Raw genomic sequence first — 14722 nt, 5'->3', positions numbered from 1 at the left:
AGATACTATTGTCAGTCTGTATGTGAACAGTTTGTGAGTGGTTTTCTGAAGCAACTTCCAAACAATTATCAGTCATAGCAAACATAATACCAAACCATAGACTTTCAACCACTTTATGTCAGAATATAATGTAATGTGCAATGAGAGCAATTAAATTGCAGTGGAACTGAGTTAAAAGATCTTATTCTAGAATGTGAGATTTTTGATTTCTATAGTTTGGCTTGGATCTTCACTAGAATAATGTGGTGATGGTCATGAATATACTATTTAAAACCTATTTCCAATTTCAGACATTGTTTAATTGACTAGTGTGAAATGGAGTGGCTGGAGATGGGACATTACTAAGGGCAATGAGAATGAAGCAAAAGTGACAGCTGCTGTAGTATTTGCTGTGTGCTATAAGGCAGCAGAAAGATACAGGTGTCAGTCATTCAAGATTCTGAGAATCTCCATGAAGCCATAATTTTCTCTTACCATTGCATATCTTTCGGAAGCATACATCTTGCTGAAATCCACGTATATTTTCTGAGTGTTCCACAGAGACATGTCCTGCAGCAAATCTAATAAATTCCATGATCACTTAAGCGTGAAGGCTAATATTTAATGAGCTGGCACCAATAATGTGTGATAAGGAACAGCACAAGGTAACACTTACAAAATTGAAAAGGACATAAACCATTAACATGGGTTATGTGGATACATGACTATGAAATTGACTGGGCAGATTTCAACAATCTCAATGCTGGAAGACAACTGACAGAACCAAGCACACTGGCAGTGGGTCAGTTGTTAAGGACTGCAAACAATAACAGTATACACTTACATTAATTAGCTTGCTCCACATAGCACAAATAATCCATACAGTACACAGATGAACTTCCAGTTTTATGAGCATGAATGAGAGATCTTACTCTTGCAAAGGTTTAAGATGGCTGGACGGATTTCTTTGAAGTATGACAGACAGGATCTTACACAGAAACTCAGTACTGTCATCTTTTACTGGAAGCACATTCACCTATCCCTATCTCTCTCTCTCTCTCTCTCTCTCTCTCTCTCTCTCTCTCTCTCTCTCTCTGCCTGCCTGCCTGCCTCAACCTTGTACATATTATTATGGAAGTTCATTTGACTATTATTATGTCCTATGTAACATATTCTGTGTAAACCCATAACCATCCAAAAGTGCAGGAAAGACTAGAGGAATGGCAGTATCAAAAAGACTAAAGATGGCCATACATGTAACTGCATGCCTAACAAGCACACATGCACCAGAGTTTTATGCAAACATACTTGAGAGTGTGTAGGCTAAATCTGTGCAAGCCTCAAGACTATACAAGCTACTTGATACTCAACTGAGTTTCAATTATGCAAGCTTGTGCAAGCATTCGATCGTGTGCATGCTTGAGCATTTCCACTAAGATAGGGAGGCTTGTTGCAGCTGTTAAGGTTGTATGGGAATGTGCATGCAGTGGGGATGACACAATAAAATACAATCTCTCTCATCAACTCACAGAAAATCAAAGTTATAAACTGTTGAAGTTCAATATCAGCTCAGACCCCCACGTTATAAAGCATGAAAAGATTTACCCACACATTACAGAATACAGGCACTTCAATGGGCCTCCATATAAGTGGTTGGATTTACAAGTTTGGCTATGTTTCATATATGGGGCACCAACTCACATTAGTTGCAATTTACTCCGTGTTCCACAAAAGTACTCAATATAAATCCAGGCAGGATTTGCTATGCAAAAAGCACACACACACACACACACACACACACACACACACACACACACACACACAGACTTTGTAAAGTTTCACAAATTCAAGTTTATTTCCAATAAGAACATAGAACATCTGAAAGTCACTGTTCATAATAAATTAATTTCTTAAAATTATTTCTTAAAATCTTGCAGGTGGTTGAATAATTGATGGTTAATTGCATGAGCTTTCTTTAAAAAACCACTTAAGTTCCACAATATCTCAAACTGCGAATTCAACAATGGCTACACACTGAAACCTTCCAAGCACAGCTGGTATCACGCAGCCTGAATTATAATAAGACCATCAGATGTCAAAGAACTTCTATGTCCAACAGTAGGAACTCCGAATAACACACACGCAAACTAACCACTGTTTCACCGCTTTCTTAAGCTGATTAACGCAGCCCGAGAGCCTCCAATGGTGTCTGAACACAGACTTCCACTAATTTGCCGCTGTTCACCCAGGAAATCTCATTGAACTACCACTGAAGTCAGTTAACTACTGAACATGAAAATGGCTAAAATTCTTAATTTTAACCTCTCAGACACATATACATCAGCTCGCACAGAAATTCTCGGAAATACAATGCTGTTATCAGTTTTCTTTTATCTACGTAGGCAGAGATATGCAACACCTTCAACCCATTACATGCAGTCTCCCATCCTTCATCAAAGACACCAACCACTTTCTCAAACGGCTGGAATCCTTACCCAATCCATTACCCCCAGAAACCATCCTTGTAACCATTGATGCCACTTCCTTATACACAAATATCCTGCACGTCCAGGGCCTCGCTGCGATGGAGCACTTCCTTTCACGCCAATCACCTGCCACCCTACCTAAAACCTCTTTCCTCATTACCTTAGCCAGCTTCATCCTGACCCACAACTTCTTCACTTTTGAAGACCAGACATACCAACAATTAAAGGGAACAGCCATGGGTACCAGGATGGCCCCTTCGTACGCCAACCTATTCATGGGTCGCTTAGAGGAAGCCTTCTTGGTTACCCAGGCCTGCCAACCCAAAGTTTGGTACAGATTTATTGATGACATCTTCATGATCTGGACTCACAGTGAAGAAGAACTCCAGACTTTCCTCTCCAACCTCAAATCCTTTGGTTCCATCAGATTCACCTGGTCCTACTCCAAATCCCATGCCACTTTCCTTGATGTTGACCTCCACCTGTCCAATGGCCAGCTTCACACGTCCGTCCACATCAAACCCACCAACAAGCAACAGTACCTCCATTACGACAGCTGCCACCCATTCCACATCAAACGGTCCCTTCCCTACAGCCTAGGTCTTCGTGGCAAACGAATCTGCTCCAGTCCGGAATCCCTGAAGCATTAGACCAACAACCTGACAACAGCTTTCGCATCCCGCAACTACCCTCCCGACCTGGTACAGAAGCAAATAACCAGAGCCACTTCCTCATCCTCTCAAACCCAGAACCTCCCACAGAAGAACCACAAAAGTGCCCCACTTGTGACAGGATACTTTCCGGGACTGGATCAGATTCTGAATGTGGCTCTCCAGCAGGGATACGACTTCCTCAAATCCTGCCCTGAAATGAGATCCATCCTTCATGAAATCCTCCCCACTCCACCAAGAGTGTCTTTCCGCTGTCCACCTAACCCTCGTAACCTCTTAGTTCATCCCTATGAAATCCCCAAACCACCTTCCCTACCCTCTGGCTCCTACCCTTGTAACCGCCCCCGGTGTAAAACCTGTCCCATGCACCCTCCCACCACCACCTACTCCAGTCCTGTAACCCCGAGGGTGTACACGATCAAAGGCAGAGCCACGTGTGAAAGCACCCACTTGATCTACCAACTGACCTGCCTACACTGTGATGCATTCTATGTGGGAATGACCAGCAACAAACTGTCCATTCGCATGAATGGACACAGGCAGACAGTGTTTGTTGGTAATGAGGATCACCCTGTGGCTAAACATGCCTTGGTGCACGGCCAGCACATCTTGGCACAGTGTTACACCGTCCGGGTTATCTGGATACTTCCCACTAACACCAACCTATCCGAGCTCCGGAGATGGGAACTTGCTCTTCAATATATCCTCTCTTCTCGTTATCCACCAGGCCTCAATCTCCGCTAATTTCAAGTTGCCGCCACTCATACCTCACCTGTCATTCAACAACATCTTTGCCTCTGCACTTCTGCCTCGACTGACATCTCTGCCCAAACTCTTTGTCTTTAAATATGTCTGCTTGTGAGATGTCTGCTTGTGTCTGTATATGTGTGGATGGATATGTGTGTGTGTGTGCGCGCGAGTGTATACCCGTCCTTTTTTCCCCCCTAAGGTAGGTCTTTCCGCTCCCGGGATTGGAATGACTCCTTACCTTCTCCCTTAAAACCCACATCCTTTCGTCTTTCCCTCTCCTTCCCTCTTTCCTGATGAGGCAACAGTTTGTTGCGAAAGCTTGAATTTTGTGTGTATGTTTGTGTTCGTTTGTGTGTCTGTCGACCTGCCAGCACTTTCATTTGGTAAGTCACATCATCTTTGTTTTTAGATATATTTTTCCTACGTGGAATGTTTCCCTCCATTATATATATATATATATGTGTGTGTGTGTGTGTGTGTGTGTGTGTGTGTGTGTGCGCGCGCGCGCGCTAGTGTATACCTGTCCTTTCCCCCCCCCCAATTACATGTCTTTCCGCTTTCGGTCTTTAAATATGTCTGCTTGTGTCTGTATATGTGTGGATGGATATGTGCGTGTGCGCGAGTGTATACCTGTCCTTTTTTCCCCCTAAGGTAAGTCTTTCTGCTCCCGGGATTGGAATGACTCCTTACCCTCTCCCTTAAAACCCACATCCTTTCGTCTTTCCCTCTCCTTCCCCTCTTTCCTGATGAGGCAACAGTTTGTTGCGAAAGCTTGAATTTTGTGTGTGTGTGTGTTTGTGTGTCTATCGACCTGCCAGCGCTTTCGTTCGGTAAGTCACATCATCTTTGTTTATATATATGCTTCGAATGAGCCTACTAGCTTTTTTGTGACACATAAGGTTCAGTATTTATTGATTTTGGGGTAAGCTTTAATTTTGTACTGGACACGAAAAGTGGCCACGAGCAGCCATTGTACTGTCCAAAGGATGGTTTGTCTCGGTCACCTTAGTGTCCTGTGCAAGTCCAGAAACGACCTTATCTGTGGAGCACAGTGTGAAACTGGTCATCCACAAGCTGATTTCAGCTGTCAACACGAATATGACCCAATCTTAGCCACCACCTGTGTATCTGCGGTGGTGTTTTTATGACTGAATAAAGTGACTCTTCCCTTTCCAATAGGCTGTTGTGTTACAGTGTGCATGCAGTGTTACTTGTGAGCCAGTTTCAGAATTAATTTACTGGCCGTGAATTTTTTGACATCAGCATTATTAAGTATAGATTTACTACCCAGTAGTGACATATGCAAATCTGTGCCGGACTGTGACTTTAATCAGATTTTCTGCTTATTGCAAGCAATTGCCTTAACCACTTTTGGCTATCCATTCACACTTCCAAACTGACTAATTTTCACATTTCATACTTTCTACGTCCTTTTGTGTCACTACTGGTTAGAAGGTGTATACCTAATATAGCTGATGTCATGGAATTCACATTCAGCGAATTCATTTTGAAAATATTTCATACAGCTGTGGATCTTCAACACTGTTCGTTCTTTCAGACATGCATGTACGTACTTGTGAGACAGTTTCTGCGCTGTATTTACTGCAATCAATTTCCGTAGCCATCATGTCAAGAGATGTGAAAATGTTTCCAGCAAATTATTTGACGTTATGCCAGAATTAATTATGCCGTAGTCTAGGTCCTCACAGTCTAGAGAATCATACTGAGCATACTTTTGACCCACAATGATCAGTAAATAATTATGTAAAGCAAACGCTGCTTCTGATACTTTATCATTACAACCTACTTCCCAATTTATAGATTTGTGATAAATCCTGAAGAGTGCTGTCAAAAATCCCAAAATCATGCTAAATAATGTAGCCTCTACATAATGGGTAGTTGTAATTTTTTTTTTTTCTATGGAAGTCAAGTCACTCTGAACAGTTTTAGCATATAAATCGCTAAGGAAAAGCATCGTCACCTATGAATACATATGACATTATTGGGCACTGTTTGTGACTTTTGTCTCTCTCAAATGTTCAATGACTTTTACAAGTCTCCTAAAAATTATGTATTCTGAAGAGCAGCTCTATCCAATATTCTGCCGTTTGTGCCAAAATCAAACACAATGAATCTATAGCTTGCACTTGCTGTGAAAAGTAGAACCATATGTAGGCATGTTTGTAATTTAAATACTATGAGCCACTTGCAGCTGGAGGAACTCCCTCTCCAGTTTTTCTATCAGAACAGTCAGCACAATGTGGAAAATTTCATCTCTCTTCAAAATCATTTGCTACCTTCGAACCAGTCAGGCGAGTGCATTGTCGTTTGCGCTCGACATATTTCAGGTACCAACTGACTTCAGGTACGAACTGACACTTGTACAAGCATGCTTGAGCCATGCAGAAGTGTCATTGTATCTGCCTGTGCAAAATGCTACAACAAGCTGGTGTAACAAGCATGCAGCAGTTGCATGTGTGGCCCCCTTAACAATGCCATTACAGTACCTACAGTCTCTCTCTCTCTCTCTCTCTCTCTCTCTCTCTCTCTCTCTCTCTGTGTGTGTGTGTGTGTGTGTGTGTGTGTGTGTGTGTGTGTGTGTGGAGTAGTAGTACAGAAAGATGGGAACTATTATTCCCATTTCGATTTTGACAGTTTCTCAAAATAAATGAGAAATGTGATGTTTAAGCTTCAGATCAAAAGCTTTCTACAGCATACCACAGTTACCCTCTCAGGGTTTATATGTGCACAAGAAAAAACTTCCTGGATTTTCCCTATTTCCCAGTTAAAAATACACTTTCTCAGGTGAAAATACACTGTGGCATAGTGAAAGCTTTTTATTAATTTTTTTTTTTTTTTTTCATGTTAAATGGCAATATACTTTCTACTGGAGTTGTAAAACTCGCCAGCCAATGACAGCAGACATTCATGGCATAGGATATGTGAGTTAGTCAGCCAATAGCAACATCACTGTTAAGTAGTGCTAACACATGAACAGAAAAAATTAATGGTTTCAATTTATATACATGCAGTATAGCAACAGCACATAATATAATATTGGTCACCATTTCTTTTTGAGGGTGTGGTTAGGCATGATCCTAAGTGCACAGCTTAAATTGCAGCAGTTGTATATTTCTGACAAGCATGATTCTAAATTCTGTGGGTTACCTGGCTGAATGCATGTTCCACTGAGCACTTCAGCTTTTCGAGAGAGGAGCCCATTATGTGTGAAATTGTTCAAAAACTAATTTCACACTTTTTTGAGGGCTAATTATTCTTTTCACCTTGGATGTTGCATAATTTGCAATTTATAAAATAACTAAAATACTATGAAAAACTAATCTTGAAACTGGTCTTTTTTAGTGGGTGTTACTCTTTAAGGTACATCAAACACATATGTGACAGTAATAGTGTAAGTAATGGCATAAGTGGCTGGTCTTCTGGGCCAGAAAATTTTCTAAGTGGCTGGTCCTCACTGTTATGTTTTGAATGAGAGTTCAATCTGCATGATTTAATAAATTCATCACACATTCTCACACATAGCACCACTCATTTTGCATAAAAGGAAAGTAACTCTGAAAGTAATGCTTCTCAAATCACAACTAGCAATTTTTCTTGCGATCTCTTGGAAATGTAAACAGTTTTGCCGTCACGCTCATTGAAACGAAGCCCACGAGAAAGAAGCATTGTAAGCAGTTTCTTGTTGTGAAGTAGTGCATAGTCTTTGGCACATTTTGCTGTCAGCATACGCTTGTGTGTGCACTATGTTTTGTTATTGTAAATCATGTTTTCTTTGCAACTAAGGTTTTATTTTTGTGTTATTTTCTCATTTATGTTTTATTACTAGAGTACTATTCTGCAGTAGCAGGCTACAGTAAAATTCTTTTTTGGAATACCTGTTCTCACCACTCAAACTTACAAAAATTTAACTGAAAACTAAAACAACAAAAATTCCCAGATATCTCCACACGAAAAAATTCCACAATTTTTCAAGGATGTGTACACCCCGTCTACATTAATTTATGACATTAGTTCACAATGTTATGAAAAGGCTAGATTGCTACTCACCATGAAGACGATATGCCGAGTTGTAGACAGGCATGACGAAGACAATGTTATACAGAGTTCTGTTCTGTCAGCTCCTTACAATTCACTTCCCCACTCAACATTCTTTTCCTCCTCTCTGCTCCCTGGTGTCCCTCCACCTAGCCTCCCGATGCTGTGCCTGGCAGCCCTCTTCTCCCACCTTTAGTACCTGTACACTCAAATAGGCAGTGCTGACTCCTCTTCCTAACATGTAAACCACCCCCTCCCCCCTTCTCTGCCCCACCCCGGACTTTTACTCCTGTTTCAGTTGCATTCCGGCTGGAGTGGCCAGAGATAGATGTTATGTTTATGTGAGGTGTCCTTGATTGTGTGTGTGTGTGTGTGTGTGTGTGTGTGTGTGTGTTTTTAAATTCTTTTCTGAAGAAGGCTCTGGCTGAAAGTTTATACGTAACAGTCTTTTTGTTGTGCCTGTCTCCATGGCATGCAGCAATCGACCCTTTTCATAATATCGTTGATATTCCATGCTGGACTTTCCACTGCTTGATATTAGTTTACATTTCATTATGCTAAAATTCCATTCTTGCATTTTGTTATTTTAAATTTTGTATACTATGTCTGTAAATTTAGAGACGTGTTCTGTGACCAAGAAAATTTTACTTGGACAATATCCTAGAATCTGAGAAATAAAATAAACTGCCCCCCCCCCCTCCACCACACACACACACACACACACACACACACACACACACACACACACACACAAAAAGATAAAAAAAATTCTAAGCACAGATGATGAGTTGACATCAAATAATATTTAGCTTAAAAATCAAGTATACTGGTTGCAAATGAGAAATAATTATTAAGTACTAAAAAAAATGGCAGGGCACACTTTTACATTAAGTAGCTAGTTTCAGTTAAAACAGATAGTCAACACAATATACAAAAAATATACTGTACTGCAGCTAACTGACCACCACTGTGAGTAATTCAGCCCTGTTAGAGATTTACAACCAGAAATGTTAATTACCTCTTGATGCATAACAGAAACTATTACTACGCTACATTTAGTTCAGTCTATTTATTACCAGTTGTTCAGGCACAAGAAATATATCTTCCACTTCTTTAATATGCAACGGATTATCTAATCATAATCTATGAACAGATGTGCAAACCTTCCCCCTCTCTTTGATACAAAAGTAACTGATGGGAAAGTGAATATAGTCTCCTATAATTTATTCCTAAAGGTAGTTCATTTGTCGTTTTATAAAAGACTAATAGAACATTTGCACAAGGTGGTTTCAGCGACTGCCAGCCAGGAAGGTGTTTTTAGATGGTTTTCCACATCGACTAAGGTAACTAAGGCGCTGGTTCCCACATCCTACTTGAGATACATTATGTGCACACTATTTGGCTGTGTGATTACACTAGATGCAGACAGAACAGGTACATGAATCCCTCCCATAGAGAGCGTGGGGATGGTGACAGTAGCTTTGAAATACCTTTGAAAGTGGCAACCCCTTCATAGTAAAAGCCTACATTCGGTACAGTTTGCTCTCTGCAAAAATTGAAGATGTACCATACCTGTCCCAACCTGGTATTGGCTGGATAAACTGAACCTAAAAGGAAGGAAGGAAGGAAGGAAGGAAGCAGGGAAGGAAAGACTAACAGGAATTCATCTTAAATCTTAGCATGATAAACAGTAAATATACTGCAAACATTTCATATCAACGGCATCTAAATATCACAGTCAAAACTGGAATAACAGATCAGAAAATACTGTCATTCAGATTATATCCCACTTTGAACAATCACAAGAATAAATGTAAGTAAATGTCAAAGAACTTACCTGTTCACAATGACTTGACCTTTGTAATTTGTTGGTACACCTCCCATGTTGTAATGCACTGTGGGCAAAACGGGTATAGGTTCTCGAGTGACATCAACACCAGCAAATATCATGGCTGTCTCTGAAATGCCAGGCAGTCTTGTAGCAAGTTGCTCAGGTGGCAGGTGATGAAGCTGCAGCAGTACATGGTCCTTCTCTGGGCCACAACCTCTGCAGCAACAAACATAGAAAATTAAAATCTCCTACCAATCGAGTAATGAACAGGAGTACTTGAGGACAAAGCACTGTGTATCAGTGACAACGGAACAACTGAAAACTGAAGAAGCAGACTGGACAGACTAGATCAAACACAGAATGGTCTCTTTCTTGTATTTCTTATACATTTGTCCTTCATTTCTTGTATTTCTTATACATCTATTATATGATACATTTGCAAGCTTCACTGCTGCATATTTATGATGGAAATAACATATTCCTTAAGGGGCTCCGGAACGCCCTATACTTGCAATGTTAAAATAACGTTTATAAATTACATCTTTCCTCACAAAGTATTTGAGGTAGGAAGTTGAACTTTTTACAGATTATTTATTGGAATATGGGCTACAACTTAACACAGGGATTTTACAAAATTTTAGTTCAGTTATTAAAGATGATTTTTTTTTCAATTGTAATGAAAATTCACAACATTTTTTTGCAATTTTTTATTTATATATTCAAAAATATACAGTTTTTTTGGAAAAAGGCTGTGTTAAATTATGCAGAAGGTACTGTGTAACATTTACTGAAAGTTTGAAATAAATATGTTTGGAAGATCCTTAGAAAACATGTAATTAGTATGAGAAAATAAAAGTTTTGGGAATCGAGCGACAAAGATTGGATTAACTTTTTAGTGCATTCCAGGTCCATAGGATGTATTATCTTCATCAGCAAACTCCTCCTCCAGCTTCCTCTTGTTCCTCCTCCTGTTTACTCTTGCTTGTATTTCTAGACTCTTTACAGCTCTGTCTGCAGCCCGAAGGCGTTCCTTGTCTAAAGCAAGCATCGCTCGTACCATGTTAGAACCTATCTTCATTCCCATATTTCTAAATACCTTGCACCTTACAATGTTGCCATCATTGAAAGTCGCAACAGCATCATACACACCAAAGTGAAGTGTTTCTATTCCAACAAATACAGTCTTGGGGATTCTCGACCATATAACACTATTTACACTTTCGTTGGGGTTTTGAGTTTTTCCGTGAATACACTTTAACAGTTCAGGTGCTGCCAAGTCTCTGAAAATAGGTTTTATCACCTCCATTATTGCATGAGGCAGACTATGCTTATGAGTGTACACTTTACCAGTTAGCAATCCTTTGTTATATTTACACCAACTGTCTTCTTCTTTGGGACACTAGCTATGTTGGGGATTTTCATCGTCTTTATTGTTTACAGTAATAACACATACCTTTGGCTTTCCAACATTTCTCCTTTTCTTAAAAGCCTTCAGAGGATTTCTAATAACTTTACTTTTACTCGTTATTATACTTCAACAAAACAGAGACTCAAGAAACAGAATTAATTACGAATATTTTCGAGATAACGACAGAGTAAATAAACATGAAACAATCGACAATCACACCAGCGATATATATTGAACCATCACAGGTTAGCCACAACACATACTTTATCTCACATCACTAAAATGTACCTGATGAACATGGACGTTAATAATAACACCATTTGACAGCAGTTTAACAGCGCCACAGTGGGTCACGCCCATGTAGAACACATTTCAAAAAAAATTTAAAAATAGTTGTAGTCTTCGGAATTGAATAAATTATATATCTATTAAAAGGTAATAGTCTGCAGATTCAGAAAACGCAAAAAAGTAAAAATTGAACTTTTCATGATTTTGAGCCTTTCCGGAGCCCCTTAAAGGCATCGGGCTGGTTTCTCAATGGTCAAGCACGCCAGAAGCACTTTATAGTATGAAAGAACTACTACATTTGTGGCAAAATTATTAAGTAAGCACTGTTAAAAGAACTTACAAAATTTGATTTAAACTGGGAAGGCAACAATAAAGGGTGTTATCCTACCTCCCTTCTCGAATCTCCATTGTCATAGATCGACTGACAACATCACGTGATGCTAAGTCTTTAGCAACTGGTGCATAACGTTCCATGAATCGCTCTCCTTCACTGTTGATTAGATAGCCACCTTCACCACGGCATCCCTCTGTCATGAGGCAACCAGCACCATATATGCCTGGATACAAGATAAACCAATTAGTAAGTGCATGCACATACTCCTGTGGACACACACACACACACACACACACACACACACACACACACACATATATAAACAAAGATGATGTGACTTACCGAACGAAAGCGCTGGCAGGTCGATAGACACACAAACAAACACAAACACACACACAAAATTCAAGCTTTCACAACAAACTGTTGCCTCATCAGGAAAGAGGGAAGGAGAGGGAAAGACGAAAGGATGTGGGTTTTAGGGGAGAGGGTAAGGAGTCATTCCAATCCCGGGAGCGGAAAGACTTACCTTAGGGGGAAAAAAGGACGGGTATACACTCGCGCGCGCGCACACACACACATATATCCATCCACACATATACAGACACAAGCAGACATCTCACAAGCAGACATATTTAAAGACAAAGAGTTTGGGCAGAGATGTCAGTCGAGGCAGAAGTGAAGAGGCAAAGATGATGTTGAATGACAGGTGAGGTATGAGTGGCGGCAACTTGAAATTAGTGGAGATTGAGGCCTGGTGGGTAACGGGAAGAGAGGATATATTGAAGAGCAAGTTCCCATCTCCGGAGTTCGGATAGGTTGGTGTTGGTGGGAAGTATCCAGATAACCCGGATGGTGTAACACTGTGCCAAGATGTGCTGGCCGTGCACCAAGGCATGTTTAGCCACAGGGTGATCCTCATTACCAACAAACACTGTCTGCCTGTGTCCATTCATGCGAATGGACAGTTTGTTGCTGGTCATTCCCACATAGAATGCATCACAGTGTAGGCAGGTCAGTTGGTAAATCACGTGGGTGCTTTCACACGTGGCTCTGCCTTTGATCGTGTACACCTTCCGGGTTACAGGACTGGAGTAGGTGGTGGTGGGAGGGTGCATGGGACAGGTTTTACACCGGGGGCGGTTACAAGGATAGGAGCCAGAGGGTAGGGAAGGTGGTTTGGGGATTTCATATATATATATATATATATATATATATATATATATATATATATATATACAAGCTTTCGCAACAAATATGTCTGCTTGTGTCTGTATGTGTGGATGGATATGTGTGTGTGTGTGCGCGAGTGTATACCTGTCCTTTTTTCCCTCTAAGGTAAGTCTTTCCGCTCCCGGGATTGGAATGACTCCTTACCCTCTCCCTTAAAACCCACATCCTTTCGTCTTTCCCTCTCCTTCCCTCTTTCCTGATGAGGCAACAGTTTGTTGCGAAAGCTTGAATTTTGTGTGTATATTTGTGTTTGTTTGTGTGTCTATCGACCTGCCAGCGCTTTTGTTTGGTAAGTCTCATCATCTTTCTTTTTAGATATATTTTTTCCACGTGGAATGTTTCCCTCTGTTATATATATATATATATATATATATATATATATATATATATATATATAAAACAAAGATGATGTGACTTACCAAACGAAAGTGCTGGCAAGTCGATAGACACACAAACAAACACAAACATACACACAAAATTCAAGCTTTCGCAACAAACTGTTGCCTCATCAGGAAAGAGGGAATGAGGGAAGGAGAGGGAAAGACGAAAGGACGTGGGTTTTAAGGGAGAGGGTAAGGAGTCATTCCAATCCCGGGAGCGGAAAGACTTACCTTGGGGGGAAAAGGACAGGTATACAGCGCGCGCGCGCACACACACACACACACACACACACACACACACACACACACACACAGACAGACACACAGACACGAGCAGACACATACACAGACACCACACAATGGATGGATATGTGTGTGTGTGTGTGTGTGTGTGTGTGTGTGTGTGTGTGTGTGCGCGCGCGCGCAGCGCGCGCGCGCATACCCGTCCTTTTTTCCCCATAAGGTAAGTCTTTCCGCTCCCGGGATTGGAATGACTCCTCACCCTCTCCCTTAAAACCCACATCCTTTCGTCTTTCCCTCTCCTTCCCTCTTTCCTGATGAGGCAACAGTTTGTTGCGAAAGCTTGAATTTTGTGTGTATGTCTGTGTTTGTTTGTGTGTCTATCGACCTGCCAGCACTTTCGAATGGAAGCCTCATTTCTGTTCCTTTCAAATTTACAACAGTAAACATCCCACAAAGCCATGTTTCACAATTCACTGTGCTGCTGATGATGAATAATACTTATTTTCTTTTACTGTCCGAAAGCATACACCAAGCATAACACTCAGCAAACACAATGATTAGTTTAATTTGAGAGCACAATGTTATAGTGACTATAACGGTACTACATATGACTATTTTTGAGCACAGACTGTTTTAAATTTGTAACTTGCTTAAAAATTTATATGAAGGTTCATGAGAATTATATGAACAATAAGTTAAACTAAATATAAAATGTGTGTGTAATCTTATGCGACTTAACTGCTAAGGTCATCAGTCCCCAAGCTTACACACAACCACATCACAAATGTTAACATGTTCAGGAGAAACAGCCAAATATTTGTGACAACAAAGATGTAAATTTCATAGCTGTGCCACTAGGATTATTATTATTATTAAAATACTGTATGAGCAGACCTACTGACAGAAGTGTTTACCCGGGGGTTGCAGTAGGCCAGGCTAGCCAGTGCCTACTTGGAATTTGACCACAACACACCTCGCCCTGTGTATCGTGCCATGTATTGTGCCAAGTGCTTAGACGTTAACTATCTGCACCAGCTGCGTGATGAGTTCTACCTGTGCTTGTCTT

At 40.6% G+C, this 14722-nt stretch overlaps 1 protein-coding gene across 1 annotated transcript in view; it reads right to left on the bottom strand.

Moving 5' to 3' along the window:
* LOC126236954 (succinate dehydrogenase [ubiquinone] flavoprotein subunit, mitochondrial) overlaps positions 1 to 14722 on the bottom strand; it is an 88201-nt gene that overhangs the window by 27000 nt on the left and 46479 nt on the right. Inside the window, exons 7-8 of the mRNA XM_049946652.1 lie at positions 11858 to 12026; positions 9780 to 9989 (exon numbers count right to left, since the gene is read on the bottom strand). Of these exons, the coding sequence (XP_049802609.1) occupies positions 9780 to 9989; positions 11858 to 12026 (379 nt within the window). The remainder of the gene's footprint in view (positions 1 to 9779; positions 9990 to 11857; positions 12027 to 14722) is intronic.

This window comes from Schistocerca nitens, chromosome 2 (assembly GCF_023898315.1).
Source record: "Schistocerca nitens isolate TAMUIC-IGC-003100 chromosome 2, iqSchNite1.1, whole genome shotgun sequence".
Lineage (NCBI taxonomy): Eukaryota > Metazoa > Arthropoda > Insecta > Orthoptera > Acrididae > Schistocerca > Schistocerca nitens.
This window is presented reverse-complemented; position numbering and strand designations above follow the sequence as displayed.